Source organism: Cornus florida, unplaced genomic scaffold (genome assembly GCF_030987335.1).
Source record: "Cornus florida cultivar Cherokee Brave unplaced genomic scaffold, ASM3098733v1 CherokeeBrave_3.0.0_Hap2_Chr03, whole genome shotgun sequence".
NCBI lineage: Eukaryota > Viridiplantae > Streptophyta > Magnoliopsida > Cornales > Cornaceae > Cornus > Cornus florida.
Window position 1 is genome coordinate 12,303,076 of NW_026775573.1, and position 25,703 is coordinate 12,328,778.

The 25,703-nt window shown below is 37.7% G+C and overlaps 1 protein-coding gene and 1 long non-coding RNA gene across 14 annotated transcripts; one reads left to right on the forward strand and one right to left on the reverse strand.

The window, feature by feature from the left end:
• Positions 1-1,168: 1,168 nt before the first annotated feature.
• Positions 1,169-3,253, reverse strand: LOC132299484 (uncharacterized). Its single transcript, XR_009480134.1, has 3 exons — positions 3,019-3,253; positions 1,900-2,927; positions 1,169-1,820 (listed from the first exon to the last, which is right to left on the reverse strand). It is a non-coding gene; the product is annotated as an uncharacterized LOC132299484 (long non-coding RNA).
• Positions 2,583-23,754, forward strand: LOC132299478 (G-type lectin S-receptor-like serine/threonine-protein kinase CES101). Of its 13 annotated transcripts, none has more exons than XM_059796127.1 (20): positions 2,583-2,716; positions 4,549-4,669; positions 4,788-4,859; positions 5,725-5,799; positions 5,896-5,967; positions 6,937-7,098; positions 7,238-7,312; positions 18,904-18,975; positions 19,079-19,150; positions 19,279-19,347; positions 19,529-19,603; positions 19,982-20,053; positions 20,229-20,363; positions 20,537-21,015; positions 21,889-22,068; positions 22,159-22,328; positions 22,394-22,604; positions 22,697-22,934; positions 23,030-23,180; positions 23,296-23,754. In XM_059796127.1, exons 1-20 carry the CDS (start codon positions 2,668-2,670, stop codon positions 23,602-23,604), a joined length of 2,859 nt encoding a protein of 952 aa, XP_059652110.1. In that variant the 5' UTR covers positions 2,583-2,667; the 3' UTR covers positions 23,605-23,754. The 13 variants fall into 13 exon arrangements, with proteins under 13 accessions (XP_059652110.1, XP_059652109.1, XP_059652113.1 ...); XM_059796126.1 differs by lacking the exon at positions 2,583-2,716 and adding an exon at positions 3,621-3,903; XM_059796129.1 differs by lacking the exon at positions 2,583-2,716 and adding an exon at positions 3,911-3,974.
• Positions 23,755-25,703: the final 1,949 nt, after the last annotated feature.

The following is a 25,703-nucleotide window of genomic DNA, read 5'->3' on the forward strand; positions in this document are numbered from 1 at the left end:
TAATAATGGTTTGGAAATGTTTGTATAAAAAAATAATCAAGAAGAAGAATTCAAATCCGTCCTCAATAGAGTATAAGCCGGCCAGCACAGTTGCATGACATTTTCTTCAGGAGCAGGACGAAAGGGATCGTGGAGGCCGGCCTTATCCTTTTCACCCTCTGATGGAGCAAGAAAATATAAAATAGTCAATTATATTGACCTGTATAAAATAAAAGTCATTCCGTTGACTATTTGTGCATTGTGTCCTTTCTAATTTTGGTTATGGAAATTAGAAATAGAATGAAGTCATGAGAATTAGTCATTATACACATTTGGCAAGTGTGGAGGAAGTATTTAACTGTGTGGGATAGCCTAAAATTGAAATTTTAAAATTGTAAAAAATTTTAGTTCCCAATTTTACTAATTTTAGTTTTAAACGTTCAATCTTCTAATGACAAGAGGCATGAATTTTCTTTATTTAAACACTAAATTGAGATAATTTTTTGGAATGTGTAAAAATTTAAATAATTATTTAACAAATATTTTAATTCATTAATTAGACAAAGAGAGCTTGTCATGAGAGAGGACTCTCACAAAGAAAAAAAAAAAAAAAAAAAGTCTACAATTACATCTATCAAGTAAGTATCACCATTACATCAAACTGGATGTGAACATTATTGTATAATAGTATTACTCAAGTAAATAATACACAGATTGCCTCGTAATATCCCCACCTATGCAAAACTCTTTTTAAGAGAGTTGGGGAGCTTTTCATTGGTGGGGGTGACAAAATATACGTATTATTTTTTTGATAAGTTATTTAATATCAGGTGACAAAATATTAGAAACATTTTTTTATTAATTAGAGATTTGTCTTGAACTCTTAATTGTCAAAATTAAGAATGTCATTGTTTATTACTATGTACAATAATACCAGTATATTATCAATTAATTATAACTTAGTATTACATTAAAAAATATATATATTTATTCAGTGAGTAGCATTCAAATAATTAGACCCCTATGTTATCAAATTGGTGAAATTTTTTTCACTAAAATTAAAAACCACCCTAGGCTAAAAAAATATCATCAAATTGTTCCCAAATCGATATAAAATGATAAAACTACCATTATATCGGTATAAAATAACAAAATTATCCTTATAATTTAATAATTAAATTTAAAATTTATAATATTATTATAAAATTTAAAAAATACCCGATTCTTCTCCCTTCAACACCTCCTTGAGGGAGAAGACTCAGGAAGAGTACATTTATTCACCAAATCCCTCAAAGAAACCCATTCCTAGGCAACTAAACATTTTGATGCTTTATCAGACATCATGATGAAACATTTTTTTTATTTTAGCCAATATCAGACATCGATGAAACACAACTCAGAAATTGTGAAGATAACCCTAATACCCTATACTAACCACAAAAATAAAAACATAAAAAGGAAAACCCTAATATCCAATTGCACATTCGCCATAGATTCTAAAAGTTAAAATGAACCAGGTAAATAATTAAAACGAATATAGAAGAAAAAAAAACTTAAATTACCCATTTTCCGGAAAAAAAAAAAAAAAGTACATTGCATGTTTCAGAGAAGGTTCTTGAAAATCATCATTGTTGGGTCAACAGTACAGAGAGAATACGTGCGGAGAGAGAAAGTAGAGAGACAAAGTGTGGTTACCGTGATGAGAATAAGCTCTATAAGTGTAGATATGGTCGCCTGGTCTGATCTCATTTATTTTCACTCTGTTGGTAAGGAGCCCCATCTCTTTCTCTCTCTCTAAATCTCTATTCCTCTGCTTCCTCTGCTCACAGATCACTTCTTGCCTGCAACAAAAAGAAACCCAAACCGCTTCCAGAAATTAAGCTAATTTAGCAAAAACAAACAAAATTAATTAGTACGTACAATTAAACCAAACAGTCTCTCTCACTCTCTCTCTCTGTGTGGGGCTCAGAGTAATAACAATGATAGCCATCTGAGTGTGGAGAGATATGATTGGATGAGCAGAGCATCTGAGTGTTGTGGTGAGAGTTTTAGGAAGGAGGAGTTGGTATTGAGGGTCTCACGTATTTTTGTAATTTTATAATAATATTATTTATAAATTTTAAATTTAATAATTAAATTATAAAAATAATTTTATTATTTTATATCGATTTGGAAGTAATTTGATAATATTTTTTAATTTTTGGTGAGATTTTTTATACTATTTAACAATATAGGAAGGTTTTGTTATTTTTCCTTTTCATTTATAATATCAACATATAATGGTTAGAATGGTATATAAAACTTTGATATTGGCTCACTAAAAAGACGTTAATAGCCCTAGATATTCACAAAATTCCAATAATACCAAAACACGCTCTCTCTTCCTCTCTTCTGCCATGGCTCTCTCTACCCCTACTGCCTTCTCTTTCTCTCTCTCTAAAATTACTCATACGCATTAATCAGAGCCAGAAGCCATGAACAACAACACATCAGATATCGAGATATGGAGCAACGCTGCATAATCCAAAGACTCCGTTGTAATCAGAGCTTTTTGGTCTCCTTTGAAACCTGTGTTCACCAATCGATGTGAATCCCCAAATTCAGCTTCGAGCAAAGAAAATCAGATTCCATGAAATCTCCGGCACCGGTGAAGCCGCTTTACCCGAACGAAGCTATCGGAAACTCGCAATGGAGACCCACAAAGCTCCAGTCACTTCGCCGGCACAACCCAAATTGGGTCTGCTTCTTCTTCTCATGTATCTACTACATTTTATTTATTTTTATTTTTATTTTTACACACACACACACAATTTAGGTTTTCCAATTTGTGTCCGTTTTTAGCTTCTGCCACATGTCTGTGTCATGACCCACCGCCCCACACGGTGAAGATATTGTTGGCTCTGCACCCTCTCCTTGTTCACCGTTTTCGAAATGGGTGCCAACAATCCCTATTGCAATATATCAATAGGAATAAGAATAATTCAAGTTGGAAAAAAAAGATGTAGTTGCTAGAAATGAGTTAACTCATTATCGGCTTACCTTACCGATGCAATACTAGAGATATGTATGTAGACTGTAGTGGCAATGAGGATGATTTTAGGGAAGCTGGTGGCGGAGTAATTGATGCAGTTCGATTGATTCTGACCAAACCCGTGTTCGGAAATGTTCTGTAACGCTTTCGACCACCACTAGTAGGCCAGGACACCGAGTTGCGGAATCACTAGTTAACGAGTAGGCCAGGATATTTTCTTGCTAGTGTGAATAGAGAATTCAGATGAAGTGGAAGAGATTGAAGAACCCTCTTATTGATTGTTCAAACAAAGGTCCAGTGGAGAAGGGAGAGAGATGGCCTTTTTTTTTTGGGTAAGGGTAACATGGTTATTTCAAATTCAGTTCTTTTAATAAAAAAAATATTAAAAATGTAGGCAAACATGACATTTCACTACTCAAATTTAACTCCGTAAGCCATTCCTTAATCAAGGGAGGTTGGTGTAATTAAGGCCATTTTCGATCTGTAAGTAATTAGAACAAACCTCAGGGGTGAGTGTAATTTGCCCGTTTGTTTATTTATTATTATTATTTTTTTATGTGAACAATAACATATGTTATATAATTAGATTCATATAGTTTTGGGAAAGTGGGGATGGTTGGTTGAAAAGTTCAAAATGGAGACTTGGTGGCTGGGTATTAGCTTGCAGGGAAACTCCATGAATTGAAGAAAGGTCATAAACAGTAGACAAGTGTGATTAAGATTTTTTCTTCTCTTAAAGAATTCAGTTAATTCGCAATTCAAACTGTAAGAGAGAGTGGTGGAAGGTATGAACTTCATAGGATTTGGAGTGATGGGTTTAAAAGTTCAGGTCTTTCTGTTGGTTATTTCCATCCAAAGTGTGGTTACAAGAGTGGAGGCCGATAATCAAGATTGTACGTTTTATCAGCTCTTGTTCACAATGTTCTAGTTCCATAACAATGATTGGATAAACTAGTGTTTGATGGTATGTGCATGATAGTGCTTTATTGCCTGCTTCTTTAGTTTGGCTCATTTTCAATCTTCTTATAGATATTCTCTGTTTGGGTGCTGGGAAAATGAAAGAAAAGTAAAGAAAATGCATATTATTACAGCAAAGAAATAGTTGAATACATATTGTGCTCGTAACTGCATCTAACAGCCGATGTTTTCTTTCAGTTTTGCATCCTATTCCAAGGAGAATAATCTTAAAAACTGCTATGTATAAATCTGATTTAGAAACTACCCTCAGCCCTCATGCAGTATGCTGAATACTGACAATTCACTCATATCTAAGGATTTGATGTGTGAGTCATCAACTAATTTGGCACACAAGTATATTCAATATGTTAAAATGGTCTTGATTATACTTTTCTGGTATCATGAATTATTGTTTGCCAGTTATTCATCAAAATTCAAAGGTTAAGCTAATGCTTCTCAGCTTTCAATTCCTTTTGATGGTCAGTTAGTCCGGAGTATATTTTATAGTTTATCTACGCAAAAATTAGTTATTGGTACGTAAAATAATAAAGTAAATTTTATTTTCTGAATTTGTGTTGCAGTTGTTGCTTTAAAATCTCTCATGGATAGCTGGAAGAACGCACCATCCAGTTGGATTGGCTCTGATCCATGTGGTAATGATTGGGAAGGAATCAAGTGCAACAATTCACGCGTGACTTCCATGTAAGTCCTTGGCTTGTTTCATCATGTTACTGCTTAAGGAAGATTAGTATAACTTATTCTGCAGCTTATTCTGCCACATCATATAATTTGAGTTTAACCTGACCAATTTTAATTTCAGATTTCTATCAAGCATGAACTTGATTGGTCAGCTGTCTGGATACATCCAGTCATTATCTGAGTTGCAGACTCTGTATGTGTTCTATGTGCACTCTTCCTCCTCTCTCCTACATGGAATCCAGTTCATAAACTATATAAAAAGACATCGAGTTACCTTTGCTCTTTTTGGTTTGTGTTTCTTTGGCTTTTCTGATACCATCGTTCTTCAGGTTGCAGTACCCAAATATACTTGTGTTCACAGCTAAAAATGTGAACTCCTCAGACATGCCTTTGTGGACTAAACATTTTAGAATCTATTCAGAGGACAAATTTCTTTCTGGGGATAATTTTTTCTGTTTTTTAATTAATAGGATGTTTGTATGTCCATGAGAATTGTAATTAGTCTGCTACACTTTATAACACAATTTTGACGACAAGAATTAGTTGTATGATGCTGGCAAATTGCGTTAATTTTCATAACAGCAAAAATTAGTTTTGAGTTTATCAATAACACCATGTATCATTTATCTCCCCTTACATTAAATTGACTGACTAGTTTGACTTATGTCCTTTCCTCAGAAGTTGGAACATCCAAATGCTACTTCAAAAATAACTCTTCAAAGCCAAATATGTGACTCAGTAAGGAATAAATTGAAATTATTTCAGATCTAACAGAGCATGATGAATGTTTCTTTGCTTCTGTTCAATTATTTTGTTGAGACCTTATTTATTTTGCATCATAATTAAATCATCTTAATAATTTTTTATTAGAGGATATGGCACCACGACTAATGATGTTAATAGTTCGCTTTCATGCCTAACCTGGCAAGATTCTACACCCCCTACATGACTGTATTCTCTTATTTTTTAATAGAAGCAGTTTGGAATGGACTTTTTATTTTTAATTTCCTGGAAAGAATTGGTATAACTGATATTTGATTATCTGCTTCTGTGTACAGGGATCTATCATACAACAACGGCTTAAAGGGATCTCTTCCCTCATCAATTGGAAATTTAAAGAAGTTATCAAACTTGTAAGGAAATTTTTATTGATTTAATAAAATTTTAGCTGATAACTAAAATGGTAGTTACAATGCTCTGATAAACCAATTGATTCTACTCTGCATCAGAATTCTGGCCGGTTGCAGTTTTAGTGGTATGATTCCAGACTCAATAGGATCTCTCCAGCAGCTGGTTTTCTTGTAAGGATTTCAAATCTGGTATTATTGTTCTATTTTATGTGAGACTTAATGAACATGCATGTTTCTATAAAAATCCAAGTATCATGTCAGATGTGAGTTTTGAAATAGTCCTTGCATTTGAAAGAGGCTGGAAGTCAAGGCCGCACAATTTTTTATCTTAGTTGACAGTCTGCTTCAGAAGTGTGACTCCAAGCTTGTTGCTAAGACCATTTAAAATTCACAAACCTTTGTGATACAAGTCCGTGAATCATAGGACTTGGAACTAATCTGTTGCAAAATCAAAGTTTTTGTACGACACTATAACTCAAATTATTTCATCTTTTTGAAATAATTATACTACAGGGAAGCTGAAAGGTTATATTTCAGTTTTAAAGCCTTGACAACAACGAGTTTTCCTTAATCATGATTGTAATGAAAAAAACTATCTTTATGAATTGGCCAATGCTCTCTTATTGTATATGAATTTGATTTAAAAAAATGTGTGACTTTTGATGCTCTCTTAATGTATAGGAGTTTGATTTAAATAAAGTTTCTTTCATTACAAATGTGATTTTGTTGCAAGATATTAATTACATATTTTTTATTTTGTATACCTTCTGTGTATGTGTTATTTGAGAGCTCTTTAAGCATCCCAAACTTCTAAACATGATGAAGAAAAGCACTTCTTCCATCATGCCCCTGAACCTAGCTACTTCCGCACTCACTCCTGTTAGTTGCTTTGAAGACTACAGAATTGAACATGGGATCTGATTTGTGATTCTTTCAATCTAGCATCAGAAGGTCCATTCTTTTAATTTATATGAGTTGCGTTTTACATGTTTATATTCCACAAATTTGCGGCTGAAAAACGCCAGTAAGTAAAGTGACTTGGAATTTTCAGTGCAGTTCCATGTCTTGAATACACTCCCACCTCTCTTCTTTTTGTATTATCTCTCTCTCTCTGATAGGTCTTCGTTGTGTATTCTTCAGATCTCTGAATTCTAATAGCTTCAGCGGACCAATACCACCTTCCATTGGAAATCTATCAAATCTATATTGGCTAGATCTTTTTGATAACAAACTTAGTGGAGCCATCCCAGTTTCTGATGGGATCACACCTGGTCTGGATATGCTAGTTCATACGAAGCACTTGTAAGTTCTATAATCTTATTGTATGTTTGAGCTAACTAGTTCCTATTACTTAGTTCTATAATCTTATTGTATGTTTGAGCTAACAAGTTCTTATTACTTTGAACTCTACTTTCTTCTTACTAAATATGTCCAACTGCAGTCACTTTGGAAAGAATAATCTATCCGGTGAAATTCCATCTCAGCTTTTCAGCTCGAACATGGTTCTTATACATTTGTAAGTTTCATTGAATTGGCTACTTATCACAAGGATCATTAGTATATTACTAGAACGTGTGCATAAAATAATGCATTGGGTGTGCTTTGCGCCTTTTAGGTTTGCTTACATGTATATTGACTAGGAGCAGAGTATGTGAACATAGGAACAATATAGCCAACTTTTCCTTCTCATTCCTGCCTATGAAGTGTTAAGAGCTTGTATAATTGGGACTATTTTTTTTTCCCTGTTGGTAAGATACCATTTTTATCAGTTTTCTTGTGTATACAAAAGTAATTTGGTAAAATTGGCGTACTCAATTTGAGAGCCTGACTATCATTATATACGAGAGGAAAATTACAAATATGGAAAGAGAATAAAAATTAAATCTGAATAAAAATCGAATCCCTAAACAAAAGCCTAAACATTAGCCTATAATGAAGACCCAATAAATTTGCTACAATCATTGAGTCAACTTATAGATATGATTTCCAACACTCCCCCTTAAACTGGAGCAAATATGTTGACCAAGCCTAGCTTGACTATGGAAGACTGGAGAAGAGAAGGCCCAACAGACTTTGTGAACACATCTGTAGTCTGTTCTGAAGAGGGAACAAAAATAGGATTAATGATACCTGATCGAACCTTTTCTCGAATGAAGTGAATGTCTACCTCAATATGTTTCGACCTTTCATGTAAGACAAAATCAGAAGCAAGCATAATGGTTGATTTATTGTCACAAAACAGCCTTGAAGAACCTTTCTCTACAAGACCTAACTCTCCTAAAATTGATTGAAGCCAAAGGAGCTCACAAGTACCTTGAGCTATAGCTCGGTATTCAACTTCAACAAAGGATCTGGAGACAACAGCTTGCTTCTTACTCTTCCATGATATGAGCTGATTACCATAGAAAGTATAGAAGCCAGAGGTAGAACGTCTATCTGTCTTACATCTAGCATAGTTTGCATCAGTAAAGCATGAGAGTCTAGACTAATTTCCTGAGGCATAGAACAAGGCACGACTTAAGAAATCTCAAAATATGGTAGACTGCATCCATATGAGCTGAGCGAATGGCTTGCATGAATTGACTAACCATATTAACAACAAATGTTAAATCGGGCCTTGTGTTAGTCAAGTAGATAAGACGACCTACCAAACATTGATATACGGACGGATTTGAAAGTAATTCCCCTGACTCAACAGAGAGTTTGAGATTGGGGTCTATAGGAGTGGAAGCGGGTCGACACCCAAGCATGCCAGTATCTTGAAGAAGACGGGATCTAGCAACCCCAATTCCAAGAAAATATCGAAGGGGACCTAAGTCCTTCACATCAAAGGACTTTTGAAGATGAAGTTTCGCCTGAGCAATCCCTGAAGCATCATCATCCGTGATAATGATATCATCCACATATACTAATAACATAATGTAGCGACCATCATAGCGACGTCGAATAAAGCAAGTACGGTCTGAGTGGCAGCGCATAAAGCCCATAGATAGAACAACATTGCTGAAACGACTAAACCAAGCTGTAGGAGATTGCTTCAGACAATAAATGGCTTCCGCAGCAGACAGACTTTCCTAGTATACTCCCCCTAAGCCCGAAATCCAGGGGGTGGATCCATATATATAGTCTCAAGTAAGTCTCCATTAAGAAATGCATTCTTGACATCTAACTGATGCAGATGCCAAGAATGGGCAGCAGACAAGGAGATAAGCAGTCGCACAGACGTCAACTTTGCCACAAAAGCAAAGGTAGCACCAAAGTCTTTGCCCGGAAGGGCCGGAATCTGAGTAAAGCCTTTTGCCACCAATCAAGCCTTATACCGATCAATAGAACCATCGGCTAAGTACTTCATAGTAAAGACTCATTTGCAGCCAACCATTTTCTCCCCAGCAGGAAAAGCAACTAGTTCCCATGTATTATTACGCTGTAAAGCATCCATTACTGTTGTCATGGCAGACACCCAATTGGGATCTTGGTGGGCCTCTGACACGGATCGAGGAATAAAAACGGTCCCAATCTTGCCCAGGAAGGATTTATATGCACCTGATAGACCATCATAGGAGACATACTGGGAAACAGGGTGGTTAGTGCTACTAGAGAAACCATACCAATTAGGAGGGTGACGATCACGGGTAGGATAACAGGATGTATGTTCAGGAATGGTAGGAGCCACTGGAGAAGGAGAATTACCTGGACCTGGTTCTGAAGATGATTCTGGTAGGGGAGGTTGAGTGTGATGGCGACGAGAGTAGACCTGCAAAGGCGGAGGGAAACCTTGCATGGATGGAGAAGGAGATTCTAGGACAGTATGATTTTCAAAGAGAGGAACAGGACGGGCAATAGGAGAGATCTCCTTCTCCAGACCACAAGAGAGAGAATCTTGTACCACATAATTAGTACTATTAAAAGGAACAGTTTCATGAAATGTCACATCAAGAGAATGATACATATGTTTGGCCACAGGATCATAACAACGATAGCCCTTTGACATAGCAGAATACCCTAAGAAAATATACCTAATAGATTTATCATCAAGTTTATGACGAGAAGGACTACGATTATGAACAAAATGAGTATAGCTGAAAACACGAGGCAGAAGATGAAACAATGTATAATCAGGCTGGAGAATCTGAAGTGGGGCCTTACCACTCAAAACTCGACTGGGAGTACGATTAATCAGAAAAGCAGCTGTAAGAACAACCATATGCCAATAGAATTTAGGCACATGCATACCACTCAGAAGACATCGGACCATAGACACATGATGACGGTTTTTGTGTTTAGCCACGCCATTTTGCTCAGGAGTGTAGGGGCAAGTGAGTTTTTGTAAAATCCCCTTTTTATTAAGTTCAGTCCGGAACTCATTCGAAACATATTCACGTCTATTATTAGAACGAATATTATGGACAACAGTGTTATATTGGGTTTTGATTATTTGAAGAATTGGGTAAATAAAAGAAGCACATCAGATTTTTTTTTTTTCAATAAATAAACCGAAGTACAACGAGAATAATCATCAATAAATGTCACATAATATCGATGCCCAGAGAAAGCAGTAACTGGGAAGGCCCAAACATCAGAATGAATAAGATCGAACATACTAGGAGCATGACTCATATGAGAAATATAGCTAGTTTTAGTATGTTTAGAAAGCTCACAAACTTCACATTGAAACTTATGGTCCTTACATGCTTTATTTAACAAAGGAAATAATAAACATAGATACTGAAAGTTTACATGCCCCAAATGTGCATGCCACATACTAAAAGTGCGAAAAGAAACATCATAAGCACTAGAAGCAGGTAGGACAAAAGGTTGAAAACCTGTTCCTAGTGGTTCCCTAAAGTAGTAAAGCACATCACGCTCATAACCCCTGCCAAAAATCCTCTTCGAACAAAGGTCCTGCAACAAATAGTGATCTGGTAAGAATATAACTGCACATTGGAAGTTTTTTGCAAGCCGGCTAATAGATAAAAGGTTAAAGGCAAATTTAGGTACATAAAGGACAGATGAAAGAGTAATATCAGGAGACAGACAAACATCACCCTTACTGTTAATGTAAGATGTAGAGCCATCCGCAAGATATGTAGATTGGGTAACAAGTATGACATTGGAAGAAAAAAACTGATAACTCACCAGTCATGTGATCGTTAGCCCCAGAATCTAAAACCCAAGTAGGCTGCTTGGCCTTAACATGAAATGCAGTAGGAATACCTGTAGCAATAGTGGTACTGGGAGCAGCTGAAGGAGCACCAACTTTAGAAGCAAGGGAGCCAAGCTAGTCCTGGATATGCCCAATTTGAGACTGAAGCTAGCTCAGTCCTAGAGATACAGTAGATCCACCAATAGCAGGAGTCTCTGCAGCAGCAGCAGTACGAGAAGAACCAGTTCCAGATAAACATTTCCTAGAAAATTTCTGCTTTAGTTCATGATGAAATTTGAAGAAGCGAGCCTTAACATGTCCAACCCTTCCACAATGGTGACAAATAATTTGACCTCCAGAAGTACGTGATCCAAAGTTGGCTGCAAAAGCCATACTATCCCCAGCAAGCTCAGACACCGGTAGAGGAACAAGTGAGGGCTGAATTAAACGGTGCCTGCGTTTTTCACCATCAACAGTAACAAAGGCTTTTAACATCGGGAGGAAATTCACTGAGAGGCTCATATTGAGCCAGTTCCTCCCAATGAGATCTCAAATACCCAAAGTAATTAGCTACAAACAAATTCAGGCCTTCCTGCGCAGCCTTAGCAATATCTTGGTATAACTCAAAAATACGAGCATCATTCCTAGAATGAGCATACATTTCATTCAAAGCAATCCACAAGTCATGAACACAGTCATAAAACATAAATATATTATAAATTCGTTCCTCCATAGAATTAAACATCCATCTTAAAATGGTGCAATTGTCCATATCCCACTGAGCATATTTAGGATCTTTAATACGTGGCATCTTTTCAGTGCCCAAAAACTACCCTGATTTGCCTTTTCCACCAACATAAAGGCGGAGGGAACGAGCCCAGGATGCAAAATTACGGCCATTCAACAGCATGCTAGCAACTCGTTGAGCCGGTGTGTGTTGCGCCGAAGAGAGAGTTTCTTTATTATTACTTGAATCAGCCATAATATTAAATAGAATAATTTAATAGATCACCAATAATTTCAAATAAAGGAGAAATAAATCTGATTTTGATCAAACCAAGAAGCCGGAGACACGGTGGTCCGATCCGAAAATGCTACCGAATATCTCGACGGCCCCAAAAAATTGCAAACACGTCTTCTGACCCTTAGTGCATAAAAAGACTAAGGAAATACCCCTATAGGGGTCGAATCTAGAGGAGCTTGGCTTCCCCTAGGATTGTCGCAACAACGCCCTGAAGAAGAGAGTGGGTCTGTGAAGAAAAGAAAAAAAGAAAGAGGGAAGGGGCTGTGACGAGATAGCGAGAGAGATGAAAAGAGGCGGTGAAAGATAAAGAGAGAGAGAGGGGAGGCGTAGGTTTGAGGCTCTGATACCAAAAAGTAATTTGGTAAAATTAGCGTACTCAATTTGAGAGCTTGACTATCATTATATACAAGAGGAAAATTACAAATATGGAAAGAGAATAAAAATCAAATCCCTAAACAAAAGCCTAAACATTAGCCTATAATGAAGACCCAATAAATCTATTACAATCATTGAGTCAACTTATAGATATGATTTCCAACACATACAACCCCTGCAGATTACTTGATGTACCTGAATTATGCTTAGCTTGGATTTTGTATTTTGTGACACTTTTCTTTTTATTTAAATAAGGAATGTTAAATTTCACGTGAGCACCTATTCTCGTATGAAAATTTTTAAATCTGGACATTATTTTCAATGTGTTCATATATATACTTTTTTTTATTTTTTTATTTTTTTTGATAAGTAATAATAAATTAAAAAAGGCATTCAATAGAGGAACATGTCCCATAGACATAAGAGAAACCGGGAACTAAGGCCCCAAAGAATCCAAAAAAGAAATCAAATCATCAGAAGAGGAACAAGAACTTCTGTTCACATAACTGAAGAGAGAACGAATAATAAAAAGTTTCAGTGTCGATGAAGACGACTCCTTTCCTTCAAACATTCTACTATTTCTCTCCCTCCAAATGCACCACCACATACAATGTGGTACAGATCTCCAATAATCACGAACACTCCTACTCACACGACAACCTCTCCAAGCATGAATCAGCTCCTTAGTATAGCGTGGCATTACCCAATACATGCCAAATAGCCCAAGAATAAGATTCCAGCAGTCGTACGCTACAGAACAATGCATTAGGAGGTGATCGACTGACTCCCCATTCTGCTTACACATGCAACACCAATTAACAAAATAATCTTACCCCAAACGGCGGTCCATACAAAGAAAGCCACCCTAGTAGGAGCCATAGAGCGCCATATAGTCTTCCATGGAAAATCATAGGGTGCAAAATTAGACAAACGTAAGAACAAAGACCTTACTTCAAAACGATTGTGAGAAGAGGGAATCAAAATCAAATTGTCATAACCCCTGCCAATTCTTTCCTGCTGATACAATTGATTCAAGAAAATGCTCACATCTTCTAACTCCCAATCCTGAAACGAGTGCCGAAAAAGAACATTCCACGTAAATCCATTATTATCAAGCTGATAACAGTTAGCTATGATGGCATGCCTATCAACTGCAATACAATATAATCTGGGGAAAGTACGACATAAAGGCTGATTCCCACACCAAAGATCTTCCCAAAAACGAACGCGACTACCATCACGAACTCTGAATCTAACATGAGGAGAAAAGGCATCCCATCCTTTCCGAATGGATTTCCAAGCCCCAACTCCTCTCGCAATAAAAACCGGGCGTGTAGTTCATCCGCCAACATCATCCCCGTACCTACATGAAACTAATCTACGCCAAGGGCGGTGTCTTTCCTTCCCGTATCTCCACAACCATTTTCCCAAAAGAGCTTGATTAAAAGGAATCAATCGTCTAATACCAAGACCCCCCAGTTTTATAAGCTTACAGACTTACTCCCATCTAACAAGATGATACTTGAACTCCTCTCCTTCCTCCCTAAAGGAAATTCCTTTGAATTTGTTCAATTCTATCAGCAACGGAGCATAGAATTTGGAACATAGAAAGAAAATAAGAGGGAAGGCTTGATAAATTGCTCTTGATAAGAGTAACTTTACCCCCCTTAGATAAATATTGCTTCTTCCAACCCGCCAACCTCTTTGCATACCTATCAATCACAGAATCCCAGCTCCCCACTAATCTGGAAGAAACCCCTAGGGGCAATCCCAAGTAAGGGTTAGGAAAGGAACTCACCCTACACCCAAAAACTGCAGCTAGAGAAGAAATGTCCTATACATTCCCGACCGGAACAAGCACACTCTTGGCCATGTTAACCTTTACCCCGAAAACTGCCTGAAAGCAAGCCAGAATACATCTCAAATATAAGTTGAGACACATCTGCATAAGAGAAAAGTGTCATCTGCAAATAACAGATGAGAAATCTCCACCTGATTTGCAATATCTCTTCCCACCCGAAATCCCTTGTTGAGACCAAGATTCTCTGTCCGGCGTATAAGTCTGCTTAAGCCCTCCATAACAATAAGAAAAAGAAAAGATGACACTGGATCACCCTGTCTTATACCCCGAGAGCACCCAAAAAGGCCGGCTGGAGAACCATTCATAAGAATTGAGAACTTAAGAGACGAAAGACATGTTTGAATCCATGTCCTCCACCTACTTCCAAACCCCATTCTTTGAAGCAAATAGAGAAGGAAATTCCAATTTACATGATCATAAGCTTTCTCAATATCAAGTTTACACAGAACTCCAGGAACACCATTACGCAACCTTGAATCCACACATTCACCGGCGATAAGAACTGAATCAAGAATTTGCCTTCCTCCAATAAAGGCTTTCTGGGAATATGAAATAATCCCATCTATAACTTCTCGCATTCTTTGAGCAAGCACCTTAGCTATGAGTTTGTAAATACAACCCACTAAGCTAATAGGACGAAAATCCTTAATATCTGAAGCGTTTCCCTTCTTAGGGATGAGGGCAATAAATGATGCATTAAGCGATTTCTCAAATAGACCTATAGAATGAAACTCCTGAAAGGTACTCATCACTTCATTTCTCACAACCGCCCAACTTTCCATCAAAAAACACACAGTAAATCCGTCAGGCCCCGGGGCTTTATCCCCATTGTAACCGGATAAGGCCTTTAGAACTTCTTCTTCAGTAAAAGGAAGCTCTAGCCCATCTCTCTCCATCTCAGAAATAGCCTCAAAAGGAAGACCATCAAGCTTGGGTCGCCAACCTAAAGGTTTTGTATAAAGCTTCTGATAAAAAGAAACGATCCCGCTACGCACCTCTTCCTCCCTCCACAACTCCACGCCTTCTACCCGTATACGTTCTATGTGATTATTCCTTCTATGGGCATTAGCAAGTCTGTGGAAAAATTTTGTGTTACGGTCTCCCTCTTTCAACCAAAGAGCCTGGGATTTTTGTCGCCACGAAATCTCCTCCATACAAGCAATCTCAGCAAGAACTGCCTGACAGGAAGCTCTCCTAGTACAAAGAGACTCCACATTCCCACCCGCCTCCTCTAGCCGATCAATATCAGAAAAATCAGCAAAGACTCTGTTCTTCCTCCATTCAAGGTTCCCAAAAACATCCTTATTCCACTGCTTCAGAGCGAGTTTGAGAGCTCTTAATTTCTGTGTTAATATGAAGCTGGGTGCACCTGTAACGATCGCTCCCTCCCACCATGAACGAATAGTCCCTTTGAAGTCCTTCACTCTCAACCACATATTCTAAAAACGGAATGGGGTTTTCCGAGAACACAAAACCCCACAATCCAAAACTAAAGGAACATGATCAGAGGTAACCCTTTCTAATACCGCCTGAACAACATCCGGGAATTTTTCTTCCCACTCCTTAGAGATCAAAAATCTATCTAATCTTGAGAAAGTAATTGGGTCTCTACCACTAGACTAAGTATAGGTTGCACCTTCCATTGGTAGATTAATGAGAAAGTGCTCATCAATGAAGTCAGGAAACTGATCCATATCTATGGACCTTCTTCCCCCAGTAGACCTCTCTGACGGGAACCTGACTGAATTGAAATCCCCACCCAAACACCAAGGTAAAGAGCATAGACCTTGAACATGGCTTAGTTCCTCCCATAAAATGGGTCTGTCAGTATCAACGACCGGTCCATAGACCCCAGAAAAGACCCATCTGAAATTATCCTCTTCCATTTGAAACTCACAGGAAACAGAAAATCTCCCCTCCCACACATTCATTCTGGACAACCTCCTACTGTCCCACATAACTAAAATACCACCCGAAGAACCTATAGCGTCCAAAGCCTCCCATTCCACAAACCTTCCTCCCCACAAACTTCTAACCACCCCGGCAGTAATAGATGCCATCTTGGTTTCTTGCAAACAAACAACCTGGGCCCCCCATTTCCTTAAAGCTACCTTCACCACCCTCCTCTTATTCGGGTCATTGAGACCACGAACATTCCCTGTAATGATTCGTAGCTTCATTAAGAACCAGTTGAGATTAACTCCCCTCCCCCCTTCTTCAAACTCCTGCTTCTAGTCCTGCCTCTTTCCATCACCACGCCTTTCTTCTTATCGTAGTTGAAGTCAGAGATGAGATTCTTAATCTCGTGAATCACTTTCCAAGACGATATGGGCTTCGTGTTTATAACTTCATTAGTGACTGCTATCTCAGTTCCAGTCACAATTGCTTGAAGAAGAGATAAAGTCTGAGCGTTATTGCCTTCCGAAGATACTCCCAACAACTCACTGGTAGCTCCAATGTTATCAACCACCCAATCCCTCCCCAAATCAGTAACCTCATCATTAGGTCTCACCATTGCCAGGGGTTCCACCACTGATACATTAGAGTCATCCTTCAGACAGGGTTGAAGCTCATTAGAACAGACCTGTCGGGTAGACCCCGAGTCATTAGCCAATTCCTCTTCAATTATTCTGTCATACTCATAAGCAGAATCTGAATCTGTAACATAATCACCCAACCCAACAATACTGCCAACCTCATTCTCCTCGTTCGATGCAGAAGGCATACATTTGAGACCTTGCAACGCAACATTTAATCGTAGCTCTTTGAACAGAGCTACAGCCTCATCATTGGACAATTTAAACTGCAAATCCCTTTCCACACAAACCGTTACTCCTTCAGAGAGATCATTGACTTCATTGCCAACGGTAACCAATTGGCCAGGAGAAACAAATTCCTCACCATTTAACTTAGAGCTCAAAAATGGCAGCCCATCCATCTTCTCCTTAACAACTGCATCACCCCTCATCACCTTGCAGGAAGGGGTAGAAGAAGAGGGTGTATCAGAAGAGGGACTCTGAAGAGCTGAAGACATACCTGTACTATTAGAAGATACCTACTTCTGCTTTTCTTTTCTTGACCACCGAACTCCATGAGAGCCCTGAGACAGAGATCTAGTGCTTCCCTTCAGCTGTGGATTAACAGAAATGTTAGCGCAACACTGCGAATGCCGAAGCCCCTTTTCAGCAGGACTTACACCTGTCTCAGCAGCAGAAAGCTTCATCCACCTTCTCTTCGCCGAGTTCCAGACAGTTCCGGAGAAGCCATTAAAGCGTGGGCTCTGCGAAGTAAAGTGAGGTGGGCTGGGCTTTGATTTAAGAAAAGAAATGGGCCCCCGCGTTATCTTGGTCAATGGGTTACTCAAATGTTGCCCCATTATGCTTGGGCTTTGTCAAGACAAGAGAAGTGGACTTCTCATTCAGTATTGATATTGATAGTTGATTGCTGGGTCCCCAATTAATGGCCCTTTTAAACTTCTGAGTGTTGTGGGTGAGCCCATTAGACAAAGAAAGCCCAGAATGTGCATCGGGCCCAAACTTAAGCCCATAAGTGGCTAATGCATGAGTGGCTCCATTAATGCCACGATCGTTGCCACGTGTGTGATGATTTTTGAAACAGGCGAACCGAGATGGTGGGCGCTGATCAAGTGCAGGAATGATACGACTCCTGGACCTACCCTTTCTACGCGCTTCAGGCGCATGAGCATGCAATCGGCTACTACCTTTGAGGCCCTGCCGGAACTGTAAATTCCGGCGACCTCCTTTGACGATCGTTTCAACACGCGGCATGTGGGAACTCTCCCCAGCGCCATAGTGAGACTTCGGGAGGATACGAGGTGTAACTTCCTCAATCAAAATAACCTTAAATGCCACTCTTTGATCCTCAACAAAAACATGCTCTGGCATCGTTTTTCCGGCGGAGACGTAGAGAAGGATTCTCTCTCCACCCACCGACACATCCGCCTCAACACCTCTAAATCCACCACATAGATTTCCGATTTCTTCAATTAACTTGTGACACCACAGGTGAATGGGCAAGCCAAATAACATTACCCTCCGTATGCTACGATCTTTCACTGCAGAGCATCCAACCGCGAAATACCAGATGTCGATGGATAGCAATGCATCACCCCATCTTTTCCTTCCTTCATCCAGAACCCTTAAAGCCTCATGCTCCGACAGAAACCTGAACAGAAAAAGATCGTTGGGAAGGGACGAAACTTTCACTCCACTTGTAACCTTCCAAACTTTCGTCGCCCACGCCTCAATCCCTTCAATACGCCCCACATCTCTATCAAAGCGACCAACCAAGCATGATCGCAAGACAGATTCACGTTCCTTGATGCTTTGATGATCGACCCTAAAGACCGAATCATCGCCAACGGAACAACTTTTAATATCACCATTGAAATTGAGACGAGGTAAGGTCGCAACACTGAGATAGGAGCCATGCATAACAGAAATCCTTGCCGAAAAGCCAAGATCCAGCAACAAAGAACATAAATGTAAACGGCAGACGCCGGAGTGAAAGACTCCAACGTCCAAAAAAGAAGAGAGAGAATAGAGAAAAGTCAAACACGGTCAAACATTAATACATCTAACTTTATCCATAATGATGCAGAGATAATTGCAACTTTACAATGTCATTTTTCAAAGAGAAGAAACTTCTCATGACATTAGGAAATATACTTATTTATTTTAACAGGTTACTTGATGACAACCAGCTAACAGGCAGCATCCCTTCCTCACTGGGACTTGTGCAGACTTTGGAGGTGGTGTGAGTATTCCTGTCACTTACTTGAGCAAAATCAAGTTATGATTCTTGTTAACTGTGAAATTCCATGAAGGCTTTCATATTGAATATCTCATGTCCCAAACAGACGCCTTGATAGAAATTCATTAGGAGGACCAGTTCCATCAAATTTTAACAACCTTACCCATGTCATGGAGCTGTAAGTACTAAGTACATAAAAGAATTCTTTTTCCAACTTAACCATTTATACTTGTTTTTACGAAGTCAGCGTATCCTGCAATGGACTTTCTGCTTTTTGTCACATTGGCTTCTGATTGTTACTTTCAGGTTTTTGTCCAACAATATACTCACTGGTCCACTGCCAAATCTTACTGGCATGAATTCCCTCAATTATTTGTAAGTAGTTGTACCATCGAATAAAACACCTTTTTCCAACTGTTTTCTGAAATATCATCTGTTAGCTTCTTGTTCCCTCTTCCGAAACATAAGCCTTTAATTTGTTGTTATCTTATTTTTACAAATACATCAGTTAGTAGAGTTCTCATTTTCCATATTTCAACTGAAATGTTATTCGCAGGGATATGAGCAATAACACATTTGATGTATCAAGTGTTCCTCCATGGTTTTCATCCTTCCCATCTTTGACAGCACTGTAATCTCTCTGTCTCTCTCTCATGCAAGTAGCATACATATAACTTGAATGAAGGAGTATCTGAACTGCATGGGGATGCTACACTAATCCATTTCCACCTTTTTTCTTTATCTAGGGCCTCATATTCTGTTGAAACAGAGTGATCATGTCTCTTCTCACAACCTCAATCATGTGTCCTAAGCCTTCTCCTTGACCTTGGAGTAGCTTCAATTCTGAATGTCACTCCTTGCTGGTCTTTGCTATACATATCTAAACCATCTAAACAACATTCTTTATTATTGTCCTAATTTCTTGGTGGATAAATTTATTGTTAAATCTAACTCAGTCAGTGTAAAGGAGAAGGTTTGGTGATATAGTCAACTAAACTTTTCATGGCAGAATAATGGAAGGGACAAGACTTCAAGGACAAATTCCAGTTGAGCTCTTCAGCCTTTCTGGGTTGCAAACTGTGTGAGTATCAGCTTAATCTCATAGAAGGCCGCATTTAGTTTGTCAGGTTTTGAAAAATCCAAAAAAAAAAACCACTTGCAATTTCCTTAGATTTCAACAGAGTGGATTCTCAGTACATGATTACATTATGATAATGATGGTAATGAGCAAACTTCTTTTTGGCTTGTAATGACAGCATACTAAAAAACAACCAGCTTAATGGCACCTTGGATATTGGCTCCAGCTATAGCGATCACCTGCAACTCATTGATTTGCAGTACAATTATATTACTGCTGTTACGCTAAGAGTGGAAAACAATATTGAGTTAATGTAAAGCTTTATTCCTTCGTCGTGTTGGCCATTTTCTCTCTCTATGACAATCCTATAGAATTGATTATTAGATTATTCTTTGAAAGTTCAAATGACAGCATGCAATATATTTTGTGTAATATTCTTATCATTTTTTTAACCTCATTGCCGTGATTCTCAACTATTTGCTGCAGACTTTTAGGCAATCCAATTTGTGAGAAAGCGGAAAGTACAGAAAAATACTGCACCATTCAACAGTCCAATATTTCATATTCAACACCACCACATAATTGTGAGCCTGCTCCCTGCAGCTCAGATCAAATTTCCAGCCCCAGCTGTAAATGCGCATATCCATACACGGGCACCCTATTTTTCAGAGCTCCTTCCTTCTCAAACCTGGGGAACTCGAGGGTCTATATTCCTCTCCAAGACTCTCTGATGAATTCTTTTAACTCGTATGTACGCCTGGTGGATTCAGTTTCTCTGAGTAATCCAACCATAAATTTGGCTTATTACCTTGAATTGAACCTGGAAGTTTTTCCATCTGGCCAAGAACATTTCGACCGAACTGGAATTTCTCTGATTGGGTTCATGTTGAGCAACCAAACTTTCATGCCCCCAAGCAATTTTGGAAGCTACTTTTTCCTTGGTGAAAACTATGTTTACTTCGCAGGTAATTAAGTATTTCAGTTGAATGTGAGAAATTTGTCGCATGGTTAATTGTCTGACTAGTAGAGAAAGGATTAGGATTTACTTGCTTCACCAATCGACTAGATACCTAGTTAATGTCCAAATTCCTTACAATGGGAAAATGAATCTAGCTTCCATTGAAATTAAGTGTGAATGGATATTCTCATAATATTATTGTAATTCATCCCTGCCTGCATCTCCGCACAAATATGAGCAAAGTTGATTCTCTTGTGCGATTCAGTAAGAGAAGGCTTCCCAATAGTGCTAGCGATGTAGTTCAACCCTTTTGAGTTCTGAACATTGAAAATTTCAACCCATATAGGGGCCTTTCCTCTGGACTGTAAGACCAACATGCCATTTCAATAATGTGTTGATCTAGAAAGTGCCAGGGGCTCATCTCAAGAATACCCTTCATGTCTTCTTCATTTGAGAATTTGAAGAAGAAATATTCATTTTCATTGTTGATGAAATAACGCACAAGACATACATATTGTTGATGGCAACTTAGCAACTTAGAAAGTGCCTGGGGGAACTCTCAAGACATGCATAGTAATAGAGTTAACCATCAGACTTCCATAGTTTCATGCTCACCAGCCATTTTGGGATAAAAAGAGAGCAGAGGAAGCATGCTGGAGAACTCGCTCACACGCATTCTGGAAATTGCTCACCACATATATGTAACTTTTTTAGCTCCCTTGTTTAAGAGAGAGGAGTGTGGTGTTACAGTTACTTATGTTGATGGCAACATAGCAATGTATTTCTGATTTTATGCAAGAAAAAAAGAAAAAGAAAAAAGAAGGTGGTAAAACACAGCTGCCAATATTGATTGAATAACAATAGTTGTTTGTTAATACAGCTGAAGGAGTTCCGAACATTACAACAACATCACCACCAACAACTACCCAGCCCTTTTTCCCAGCTGAAGGAGGTCGGGCCATTAAGTGGTGGAAATGGCTTGCCATCTCAGTAGGAGGAGCTCTAGTTATAATTTTATTCTGCTACTTGTGCTATTTAAGATTGAGAAGGGTAATAAAAGGTAATTACTCATGAACTAATTACTGAGATTTTTTCACTCTAAAATGATGACTAATCACATCAATGTCTGTTCTTTTATGTTATCTAACAGATAAGAGAAAAACAAAAATATTATTAGAGCTCGGAGTTCCTACAAAATATAAGGACAACAAGAAGGGCCACGAGCTGCAAGTATTCAACTTCCAAAGCATAGTGGTTGCCACAGACAATTTCTCAGATACAAATAAGCTTGGAGAGGGTGGTTTTGGATCTGTTTACAAGGTAAATTCTGGTGACCCTCTCTTATCAAAACGTTTTGGATATTACAATTTTTTACCATGTCTCAGGGAAACTTTCCCGATGGAGAAGTTATAGCAATAAAAAGGCTTTCAAGGAGTTCAGGACAAGGATTAGTGGAGTTCAAGAATGAGATTTTACTCATTGTCAAGCTCCAACACAATAATCTTGTTAGGCTTCTGGGATGTTGCATTGAAGGAGAAGAAAAACTGCTCATTTATGAGTATATGCCCAACCAAAGCCTGGATTCCTTCTTATTCGGTTAGCAATTTTCAGTAATTTCAGTTTTTTCATAATGTGGATTATCAATTATAAGCTCATATATATATACATTCTACAAATTCCATGTCCAGATCCCAATAAAAAGTCATCCTTAGATTGGAAAAAACGTGTTGCCATCATCGAAGGGATTGCTCAAGGACTTCTTTACCTTCACAAGTATTCAAGATTGAAAATAATCCATAGAGATTTAAAAGCCAGTAATGTATTACTTGATGAAAAAATGAACCCAAAAATATCAGATTTTGGCTTGGCTAGAATATTTGGGGAGAATGAATCTGAAGCAAATACAAAGAGGATTGTTGGAACATAGTGAGTAAACATTACATCTACAAATAATTTCATGTTAAACATATTTTATTTGTTTGTACCCTCAAATACTAACAATTTCTCAACTATTGATACAGTGGTTACATGTCTCCGGAATATGCAATGGAGGGCCTTTTTTCAATTAAATCTGATGTGTTTAGCTTCGGAGTGTTGTTGCTTGAGATTGTAAGTGGAAAGAAGAATCATAGTTGCTATCATTCTGAACGCCCACTGAACCTTATAGGATATGTAAGTTCCTTAACTGCATCTTAATTTTGTCTCTAATTTTCTTGTCAAAAATATTTGATTTCTACTCAAAGTTTGACATCCATGAATTTTCCTGTGAACTCGGATTATGTTTCAGGCGTGGGAATTATGGAAAGAAAATAGAGGATTAGAGCTTATAGACCCTACATTGGACAATTTATTTCAAAGTAATGAAGTGCTGAGATGCATTCATGTAGGTCTCTTATGTGTACAAGATAATCCAATAGATAGACCTACCATGTCAGATGTAATTTCTATGCTCACTGAGGAAACTAGACCACTTTCTACACCTAAACAACCAGCCTTTTTCATTGGTAGGAATGTGCTTGAGGCAGATATTTCCCAAGGCATGCCAGAAATTTATTCTGTCAATAATGTGTCAATTTCAGAGATGGAAGCTAGGTAAAGGTACCAATGATTTGTTTGCATTATGTATTCATAATACTTTATATTCAGTTTTCCAATTTAACAGCAAAGTTGTATGAATAAAGTGAATTTATTATGTGTCCAACTCTGTTTATAAGATTGTTTATAGTATTGATCATTTTTTGTTTTATTTTGAGATGTTGTTTCTCAATCATTACTAGTTTTTGTAGATTTGAAATGCTTCTGTTCATGCACTGTCTAACATTTATTCATCAATCATGGTTGATACAAAACGTGTATAAAGTAAGGTCACATTCGGAGTGACATTGTTGCCGAGTGATAAAGGTTGAGGTCTTAATTGCCTCACCCTATGATCCTCGGTTGGAATCTCCTTCCCCTAATTTCCACCAACTACTAACCATCCGATAACAAAAAATAATAAAAATAATAAGAAAAAAGATTCTGGAGTGTTTGTGTTCCAAGTTCAAGAAAGGGTGGAAGAAGACTTCTCTAAATAGGCAGGCCCCATTTGGTTGAAGGTAACCACAAGTGGATTATTATTTTGGTAGATGTACCAATCAAAGAAGCATATGATTTCCAAACAAATTATGGTCTTTACATTGATAGAGACATGAAAATTCTATCAAACAATCTGCATTGTGAAGTGTTTGATTTTTCTACCACTCAACTTGGGGAAAATATTAATAAGAACAATGCTAATCAGCGGCCTTTGTAGAATTTTCAAACGAATTAAATCACAATCATTGAATTAGTGAGACTAGGATTGAGGAAAAAGTCGCAAAGAATTAAATGGCACATGAAAGTAAATGAATTAAACCACGACCGTTGGTCATAACCGTTACTTGGGAATATTGTTAGGACAAAGTGATATTATAATGCAATATGTAGTTGTATGGGTTGCCAATCTAAACACCCCAATTCCTGACTCATCATGTTTGCATTTTTTTTAGTTGTCGTCAAATTTAGTGAGGTTTTAATGTTCTTAGTATCAAATGTAAACAGCAGTTGACAAAATATCTGAAACATGTTATGTGTTTTTCATAGTTAACCACTGCGACAGTTATACACCAATATAATTACCATTATTGTTTCAACAATACTATGCCTGAGAAATGGCCACTTTGTCACAGCAATATTGATACTGTTTTAATAAAAAGCAAACCTTAAAAGTTTTTTTTTTTTTTTTCCTTCCCTTTTGATACCAATAACAGAGCATTTTTCACAAAGGAACAACTTTTTGGAGTTCATCATTTCAGAGTTCATCAAGGTCTAACAAGAGAGGTCTAGGATTTAATTATTTATCAAACTTTCTCCCAGATTTGGATTCAGTCTAATTCCTTGTTGATACAGTTGGTCCAGTCCATATTTTTATGGCCACCGTTTTGTCACGTCGCGTTCCATGGTTAAGTTAACAAATTCAAGCAGCAGTAACGTTTTAACCAAAAATTCAAAAAAAACAAACCTGGACATAAACCTTGGTTTAGAAGATACTACGTGCAAAACGGTGAACAAGAAAAAAATGAACTAGACCAAGTCCTCCATTAACATCACCTTTTCAACAATCACAGTGATGTTAAACAATCACAACCTTCCATCAATGTCTTCCCCAAAAACCAATCATTTTAGTTGGAAAATTTTGTAATTTCATCATAATTCAGTGGCATAATTGTGATGGGATGTTCAGAAATTCAGCCTAATTATGGCTACGTTTGGTCAACATGTATATTCTTATTCCTCTTTTATTTAATTCGTTTTAATTCATGCATATCGCCTAATGATATCTTTTTTATCTTCAAAGTAAAATGTATGGTGTTTAAGTTTCCAAAAAGTCATTGACAAAAATCAAGAGAACTCTACTTTGACTCAGTTACAAATAACACAAGTGTAAATTTAGAGATGTCAATAGAACAATTAAGGAACCAAACGCTCTTATATCTACAAATAAAAAACATTTCCCAAATTGTCTCAGTCACCTCATGTCAGAGTTGGGGTTGGTTCATGATGTTTGACACAATTCTTATTTATTTATTTTTTTTAAATACAGAGTAATAATCTTGAACAAAATTAAAATAAATATTGCAGAAAAATTCAACTTATAGTCAATTACTTAATGATCGA

Excerpts from the sequence above, each read along its gene's own strand:
- LOC132299478 (XM_059796126.1), top strand. The coding sequence starts at position 3,798 with ATGAACTTCATAGGATTTGGAGTGATGGGTTTAAAAGTTCAGGTCTTT. Across the intron at positions 3,904-4,548 it reads GGAGGCCGATAATCAAGATT|TTGTTGCTTTAAAATCTCTC; the intron begins GTACGTTTTATC and ends TTTGTGTTGCAG. Across the intron at positions 23,181-23,295 it reads CACTGAACCTTATAGGATAT|GCGTGGGAATTATGGAAAGA; the intron begins GTAAGTTCCTTA and ends ATTATGTTTCAG.